General features: G+C 47.7%; 1 protein-coding gene across 1 annotated transcript in view; it reads right to left on the reverse strand.

Moving 5' to 3' along the window:
- UNC79 (unc-79 subunit of NALCN channel complex) overlaps window positions 1–6,495 on the reverse strand; it is a 222,922-nt gene extending 216,427 nt beyond the window's left edge. The window contains exon 1 of the mRNA XM_084840226.1: window positions 6,473–6,495. Within this exon, the coding sequence (XP_084696352.1) occupies window positions 6,473–6,494 (22 nt within the window). The 5' untranslated portion in view covers window position 6,495. The remainder of the gene's footprint in view (window positions 1–6,472) is intronic.
- Window positions 6,496–9,035: the final 2,540 nt, after the last annotated feature.

The following is a 9,035-nucleotide window of genomic DNA, read 5'->3' on the forward strand; positions in this document are numbered from 1 at the left end:
CAGCTGTTTGGCCACTGTGTGAACAGAATGCTGGACTAGATGGACCCTTGGTCTGATCCAGCAGGGCTCTTCTTACGTTCTTAGGGGCCTTGTCTGACGTGGTATAGGCAAGCTTCAAACAGCAGTGTAAATACAACTACGTCCTCTCGGTAGCCACTGAGCAGATAAACTGAGGTGCTAAGGAAACAGATGAGGTATGTGGAGGCCAAAGATCAGGGTGAATCATAGAATAGTAGGGTTGGAAGGGGCCTACAAGGCCATCGAGTCCAACCCCCTGCTCACTGCAGGAATCCAAGTCAGAGCATCCCTGACAGACAGCTGTCCAGCCTCCTCTTGGGTGGACAACTTGTGGTGCTCCAGATGTCTTAGCTAACGACTCCCATCGTGCCACACCATTGGCTGTGCTGGCTATAGTTGATAGGAGTCGTGGCCCTCCAGATGTTTTGGCCTACAAGTTGCCCACCCCTGCCATAGTAGATATTTGCTCTTGCATCCCACACTGCCATATTTCTGCACCAGCTAGAAATACATTACTGTCTGAACCACTGGTTGGATTCCCGGGAAGTACTAGTCCCCCTCTACTCAGCACTGGCTAGGCCTCATCTGGAGTACTGTGTCCAGTTCTGGGCACCACACTTTAAGAAGGATGCAGACAAACTGGAGAGGGTTCAGAGGAGGGCAACAAAGATGATCAGGGGACTGGAAACAAAGCCCTATGAAGAGAGACTGAAAGAACTGGGCATGTTTAGCCTTGAGAAGAGAAGACTGAGGGGAGATAGGATAGCGCTCTTCAAGTACTTGAAAGGTTGTCCCAGAGAAGAAGGCCAGGATCTCTTCTTGATCATCCCAGAGTGCAGGACACGGAATAATGGGCTCAAGTTACAGGAAGCCAGATTCCGGCTGAACATCAGGAAAAACTTCCTGACTGTAAGAGCAATACGACAATGGAACATATTACCTGGGGAGGTGGTGGGCTCTCCCACACTGGAGGCCTTCAAGACGAGGCTGGACAGCCATTTGTCAGGGATGCTCTGACTTGGATTCCTGCATTGAGGTTGGACTCGATGGCCTTGTAGGCCCCTTCCAACCCTTCTATTCTATTCTATTCTATTCTATTCTATTCTGATTCTATACCAAACACAGCAGATTCAATGGCCCCAGTGCAGAAGAGCAATTTACCAAGTTTTCCACAGTTTTGCTCAGCCTTCTGTATTTATGAGAACATGATGGCTGGGTGCATTTTCTTCTATGCATTCTAATGTATGATAAATGTTGAAGGACTTAATCAGTGATGAAGCTTCCCCACATTTACCACTTGGTAAGTTGATTACTAATGCAGGTGTCCATATCTGACAGGTAACACCAAGTAGGGACACAAGATGGGTGTTTGATGGTTTTACTGCTGGCTCTAGCTGCAGCTGGGTTTTGTTGCATTTGACTTTGTTTTTTAAGGGTGCCATCCTATGCATGTTTAGACAGAAAACCCCCTGCAATTCCCAGCATTCCCCAGCCAGCATTCCTGGCTGGAGGGAAGTTGGGAATTTGGGGACTTTTTTTCTGACCAAACATGCATAGGATTCTGCCCTAAGTAATGTAAGCTGCCTTGAGAATTCAGTATTCAAAGGAAGGGTAGATTTTTTTAAAAAAAAAATTAACCCCATCTCCAATTAAACAACTTATTGGCACGGATTCAGACTTAGTCATATTAGAAGCAGAACCAATGAAATCAATGGGATTTAAGTTAGCCATGATTAGTCTCATTGATTTCAGTGGGTCTACTCTAAGTATGACTAAACCTGGATACAATAAATAGTGTAGCCACAGCGATTACAAAGATAAATTTAATAATGGATTTTAAAATATCAAACCATGTGAAGAAAGGTATACAAACTAAATACAAAGACATTTTAATATAAAACCTAGTGCTAAAATGAATACATGAAAACCATAATCTTAACCTTCTTTATTGCTTTAGCAGTAAAAAAAAAAAAAAAATGAAACAAATTGTATAGATGAAGTATAGCCAACAAGGAATTGTAGGTTTCCTTAGTCAACTACGCTTAACAGGCCAAATTTCCAAAGAAATCAACACTTTTCCCAGATTTTTCTGAATGTCATGTGCTAGCATGGCAAACAAAAAGAGTGACTCATACAGTTCATCTCCCTCTGTTCTATTCCGTAGGGTCAATGAGTTATTTATCACTGAAAGAGCTCAGTGTGCCCAGAATGGATTTTAAAGAGAATATTGCAATGAAATATTTCTCCATTAAAAAAAAAAAATCAGGGCTGAAATGAAGGCAAAATGAACCATAGTTTAAACCAGGGTGGGAAACCTATGGCTCTCCAGGTTTTGTTGGTATCCAAGTCCCATAATCCCTGACCATTTGTCATGCTGGCTGGAGCTGATTAGATTTGGAGTCAACAACAAATGGAACTGTTTTACACACACGCACACACACAACCTCTTCCTCTTCCAGTTCTGCTGTCATCTGTAGACAATGTGGACTTGCACAAAAAGGATGGGAGCTTTGCCCTTGCTCCTTTTCTTCCTCCTGAAGCGCAAGCATAGGCAGCATAAGGCACCAGGTAGAGCATGGGACCTTACCAACCTGCCTGGATGCCTTATCTGGGCAAAACTGCGCAGCTCCCCGGCAACCAGGGGAGCAAGGAGGTTAGGGAGGAAATGGGCATTAAGGTCTAGACCCATAGCCAGTCCTCACTTCTCACTGCGGACATTTCCAAGAACTAGCTGGCTCCCTCTCAATTATGTTGCAGTTCTTCCTGGTCACTGTAGTGGCTACTACTTCTAGCAAGCCTTGGCAGAAGCCTCCTTTTTTATTCATTTTTCAACACAGTTGTGGAGAGAGTGAGAAAGAAAAAGTGTGTGTGTGTGTGTGTGTGTGTGTGAGAGAGAGAGAGAGGGGGGGGCAGGTGAGAGGGAGGGAGAGGGAGAGAGAGAAGTTTGACTCTATGCCACAAATACAGAGAGAATGAGGGGGAGGCAGCAATGTGTGTGGGGAAGTATGTTTAACTTTGGGGGGGGTAGTTATGGAGCCCCTTGCTTTTTTTAGGGGTGGTTTTGGGGATGGATTTTGTGGCAAGCCATAAGCAGGAGGAGAATTCAATGCACATGCACCCACATGTCCCTTTGTACATGACAGAGGCACCGACTGGCTGCATGAAATGTGTGCAAGGACACACGGGTAGTCTCCATTTTTCACAACAGCTGCCAACATAGGTGTCTCAACCACATTCAGTGGTTGAGCGTGGGCTGTTGTTGAACCGTGGGTTATCGTGTTGTCTGAGTGCAGCACATTTTCCACAGGGTGGTTTGTTAACCATGCAGTATGGCTTATTTTTCTCAAACAAGCCACCCTGAGCACCCATGGTTTATTGTTGGGCTGTTCAGGGTGGTTAACAAGCCACCCTGCAGAAAACACAATGTGTTCAGACAACATGATAACCTACAGGTCAACAACAACCCACCGCTCAACAATAACTTACACTTAACAACTGAGTGTAGGTTAGCATGTTGTGTGAACCCAGACAACATCTCCTTGAAAGACATCTCCAGGTTACTGGAACACCCCTCCTTCAGAGGTGGCCCAAATCCAGGACTTGAACATCTTTCAAAAGAGATGCAAGAAACTTCTACTGGAGCAAACATGTAGTTGTTAATGATAAATGTGACTGTATTTTTGTTGCATACCTGTTCTAACATATTCTTGCATTTCTATAAATACTGTATTATAAATTTGGTGGGTTTTTTTTTTTAAATATTCCCTATCCTGAGCTTTGGGGAAGAGGAGGACAAGTTGGAATCAATAATGATGTGGCTCTAAACTCGGGTTCCATGGCAGAGTTTCATACACCAACACAACACACAAATGTCACTTTACCCAGGTGCTGCTGAGCCAGCTGCCAGAACCCCAGACATACTGCTTAAGTCCTGGGCACCACATGCCCGCAATTACAATGCAGAAAGCAAACCATGTGAGTTGCCCTGTAATGAGTCATGACCTGGTTTTCAGAATTCCTGACACTCCCATCAGTGGGAGTCACCAGATGCCACGTCCTTTGGGAATCAGCTTATTTTCATCGAAAGGACAAAACTGAATTTAAGTATCTGTATCTGAGACCTTACAGTCTAGTCCGCTAGCTTTGCTGGATTCCCCTTAGTTGCCATTTCTGAGTTGACTGGGGGAATATTTCTTTTGTTTATAGGAGGGTTTGCATCCATTAACTAGTTCCAGGATCCCATCAATCTTATTGTTCAGTCCTGCTCCACTGCTCTTCCCTAGCCACCTCCTAGATATTACATGAGTGCAAATCCTCCTATATGACCATAGCTTCAGTAGAAAGGTTCCTCCGTGGGTCCTTGTCTAACTCCACCCCACTCTGCCCCCACCTTATAAAAAAGCCCCATATTGGGGCCAAACTAAACAGTCGCACCTTCCATGCAGTTAGCAATTTAAGGAGCAAACATGAGAGGCCCAATTTAGATCAGGTAGAATTTTAACACCTTACCCCCACTGCAGCCTGATCTGGATCAAGATGGGGAACTGATGATGGATAAAAGTAGCCACTGAAAAGACATGGCAAATCTATATCAAAGGCCTCGAGCTGACCTAGTGTCCATTTGGTTGCATTCTAGTGGCATAACACTGGTGGGGGAATTTTCTGAAGAATGATATTGAGTGAAAGAAGGCAGTAAAACCCTTTGTTTCCTTCCAGAAAATGTAGAGGAAGGAAGGAACGTCAGCAGTTTCCCTGATCTTTGGTAGACAACCTGTAAACACCTCACTACTGTAGTTAGTTCAGTAATGCATATTTCTTCCAGAACTGCTGATCATTAGACTAATTAAATTACCGAGGATCTACTGCAGACTTCTCCAGCCTGGTACCCTCCAGATGTGTTGGACTGCAGGGCATCATCAGGTTGGAGAAGGCTACTGTACAACCTCCCTGGCCTGGCCAGGATGCAGTAGATCTCCTCCCTTGATAGTTTCCAAGGAAAGACTGCAGAGGTGCCTGTTGAGAAACTTCAGATATGTGCCATGCTGTCTTCGGTTTGGATTGTCAACTAGACTATTGATAAACTCCCTCCTTCCCATCTCTATGATTCTACAGTTCTGTGAGCAGTGACTTCATTTCTTCCTATGAAGTTCAACTAAGAATAGTCAGCTGCTACCTTCCTTGGTTAATGAAGTGGGGAGAGAGTATTCCCCCCGTCAAAGAAGGCCTGGCTTTACACTTCAGCAAGATTGAACATTTAGGAAGATCAATCTAAAAATGATGAAACAATTCTGGAATGGATTTAGTTTCCAAGGGAGGTTCTGGAATTTTCTTCCTTGAAAGATTTGAAAAGAAAGGCCAGCAAGAACTAGTCATGAATGCTTTAGTTATAAAACATCAGACCCTGGAGTAGGAATTGATCTCTACAGTGTAACTAACCCAGGGTCCCTGCAATTAGACATTTCCATGGCTGTGTGATACCTCTTCATTCAGTGTTGGTCAATCAAGCTACAGCAGTAGTCAGCTGATCACACATCACAGCGACTTGATAGGGTGTCTTAGAAACAACTGGCTCATATATATGGATCTGAGCAATCCTTCACTTCCTCTCTGAGCCACATCTCTGTTTATCTGAGCATGTAAATATTACTTCATTGGCAACTTGCAAAGCCATAGAGGAAGGCGATTTTATCCAGTCTAAAACAGCAGTGGAGGGAGAGTGAGTGTGGGAGGAAGGCTAGTCTGGAAGGCTCCTGCATTTCATTTTTTAAAGTCCTCCAATACATTGTGATAAGATAATAAAAAAGAATCCAGCCTGAACATTTTTCACAACCTAGCAATGGAATCAAATCAGACACATGAAGCTAGGCCCTTCAAACACACACACACACGCTCAAGGCCTGCATCTCCTCTGTCACCCCTTACTATTTCAGGTGGGAAAGCATCCCCTCCCCTTTCTGTCCATCAGGGGAGGCCCTCCAGATGTTGCTGAGCTACATCTCCCCTCATGCCTGACCCCCCCCCAGCCATGCGCCTCGGGTCGATGGGAACTGGAGTCCAACAACGTCTGGAGAGCAGGGTTCCCCAACCTTGCTGTAAATACAAGGGCCCCGAATACAGTAGATGGTGCTTTAGGGATGAGCAGCGACACGTAGCTTTATTTGCAAGGGTTGCAACGCCAATGGGCGCAAAATACCCGAGAGAGAGAGAGAGAGAGAGAGAGAGAGAGCCAGTCAGATTCCCGCAGAATCAAGCTCTTTAAAGCCGGCCCTGCTCTTCGGTTCCCCCGGATCTCGCCCCGCCTCTCGCTGTATGTGGAAAGCCCCCCCCCCCGCCCGCCGGGGGGGGGGGATCATCTCGCCGCATCCAGCACCACGGACAGCGCCCAGCGCGCGCCTTCCCTCCATCTCTCCACCCGCTTTCTGTTCCTTCGGCGCGTCCCTCTGGTGCTACTTACACTGCTCCGCTTTGGTCGACATGCCGGCGGGCTTGCGGGGAGGGCGAGGTCTGTGGGTCCCAGTATCGACGGCGTCGGGTCTCCTGTTTCTCCTCCTCCTCCTCGGTTAGCGGTGAGCGGCGATCTCCTGGGGGGGCGGCGGCAGCGAAGGAACCCGGTCCTGGCCCGAGCCGCCTCCCTCCCGCTCCTCAGCCTCCGCCATTGCCGCTGCTGCAAACTGCAGAGCTGCAAAAACACACCAAAAAGGGGGGGGGGAGCGCCCAGCCCGCCACGAGGAGGCGGCTTCGATGGCGCGCGGGAGAAGCCGAGCCCCGCGGCGCGCCGACGGCTGCACCCCGTCGCCGGCCCCCGGCGATCGAGGCGAGCGGCCGGCGCTGGGCCGCGGAGGAGGAGAAGCCCTTCGGGGATCCGCGGGAAGGGGCGAGAAACGCAAAGCGCCGCGCCGCCGGCAGAAGGCGATCAGGCCCCGGAGGGAGGTGGGGCTGCGGTGGGTGAAGGGCGCGCGGGGGGATGTTCCGTGCATGACGATGGGCGTCTGAGCGCGGCCGGCCTTTTAAAGGGAAAGCCGGCCGTGCCCGGCGCTTGGAGGGGGCAAGAGAAACGTGGCGGGGGGAGGGGGCTCCCCGCGGTTTCTGGACGGGAAGCGGCGCAGGCCTTTGCAGATGTACCAAGAGGTGACGAGCGCAAGGCTGTGCATCTTCAGACAAGAAAAAAGCCCTACAACTCCCAGCATGCCCCAGCCAGCGTGCTGGAAACTGTAGGGCTTTTTTTTCCCAGTGGAAGCTGGGGGCACCGATTTCAGTGGGGCTCTAATTCCATTCGGGGTTTCAGTCAGCACCAGCCAGATCGCGATAGGAGCTATCCAAGGTACTGAACCTATTTAGTGTCTACGGTTCGGCGCCTTGGATAGCTCCTTTAGAGTTCTGGCTGGTTCTGACTGAAACCCAGAATGGATTCACAACCCCACAGAAAGCGGAACCACCAGCCTACACTTGTCTAAGCGTGAATGCGCCCAGCACATTATTTCTGGCATAAGCTTCTTGGATCAGATACATGAAGTCTTACCTCGAGCTGAGGTTATCTGCATCTGATGACGTTGACAATGTCTAAGAACGCTTATGTGACAATACATTTGTTCATCTTTAAGGTGCCACAAGATGCTTTAGGTGCAATCCTATGCATGTTTAGACAGAAAAAAAAATCCTACAACTCCCAGCATGCCCTAGCCAGCATGGGATAGGACTGCACTTTAAGTCCCACTGGGCTCGCTCCCTAATAAGTGTGTTTAGAATTGCAGCCCTAGAAATATTTCTAATGATTATTATTTAAAGGGATGGGTTTTGTTTTGTATTGCCCCTTTGGATGGAGAGCAACTCGAATGATGAAGGGGCTGGAGGAAAGGTTACAACAGCTGGGACTGTTTAGCTTAGAGAAAAGGTGAGTGAGGGGAGACATGATAGAAGTGTACCAAAATATCTATGGTGTGGAGAAAGTGGACAGGGAGACATTTTTCTCCCTCTCTCATAATACTAGAACCTGATGGGGTCATCCCATGAAGCTGCTGGGTGGGAGATCCAGGACAGATAAAAGGAAGAACTTCTTCACATAACACATAGTCAAACTATGGAATTCACTTCCAGAAGATGTAGTGAGGGCCACCAATTTGGATGCTTTTAAAAGGGGATTGGACAAATTCTTGGAGAAAGTTATCAATGACTACTAGTCCTGATGGCTATATGCTACCTGCTGTATGAGAGTCAGTATGCCAATGTACACCAGTTGCTGTGGGTGGGAGGGTGCTATTATACCCATGTCCTGGTTGTCCATTTCCCATGGGCAGCTGGTTGGCCACTGTGTGAACAGAATGTTGGACTACATGGACCTTTGGTCTGATTCAGCATGGCTCTTATGTTCAGATGTATCAAAGCAGCAAACAACATCAGCAGGAGACACTCCCCACCATGGTCATAAAATTAAAATATATAAACACAATACAAAATACAATCACAAAACAAATTTTAAAGGGTAGCAATATGTAGCAGGGTGGATTAACCAACTAAAATGCCCCAAGGAAACCAGCATTAGACCAGCCTTCCCCAGCCTGGTGCCCTCTGAAAATTTTGGACTACAGCTCCCAGAATCCATTGCCAGAGCTGACGGGAGTTGTAGTCTTACACATCTGGAGAACACCAGGCTGGGGAAAACTGCATTAGGTTATTGTCTGCACCTTCAAGCTGCACTCCTGTACCCATTTACCTGGGACTATGCCCCATCCCCTTCACTGCCTTGTTGTGGCGAAGGGGCTTGCGTAACTCAGTGAAGCCATAAGCTATGCCGTGCAGGGCCACCCAAGATGGACAGGTCATGGTGGAGAGTTCTGACAAAATGTGGTCCACTGGAGAAGGAAATGGCAACCCACTCCAGTATTCTTGCCAAGAAAACCCCATGGAACATATCACAAGGCTAAAAGAGATGACGCCAGAAGATGAGCCCCTCAGGTCAGAAGGTGTCCAATATGCTACTGGGGAAGAGCAGAGGGTATTTCCAAGTAGCGCCAGAAAGA

This window comes from Heloderma suspectum, chromosome 1 (genome assembly GCF_057233095.1).
Source record: "Heloderma suspectum isolate Gila_16-S chromosome 1, 16-S_ref, whole genome shotgun sequence".
NCBI lineage: Eukaryota > Metazoa > Chordata > Lepidosauria > Squamata > Helodermatidae > Heloderma > Heloderma suspectum.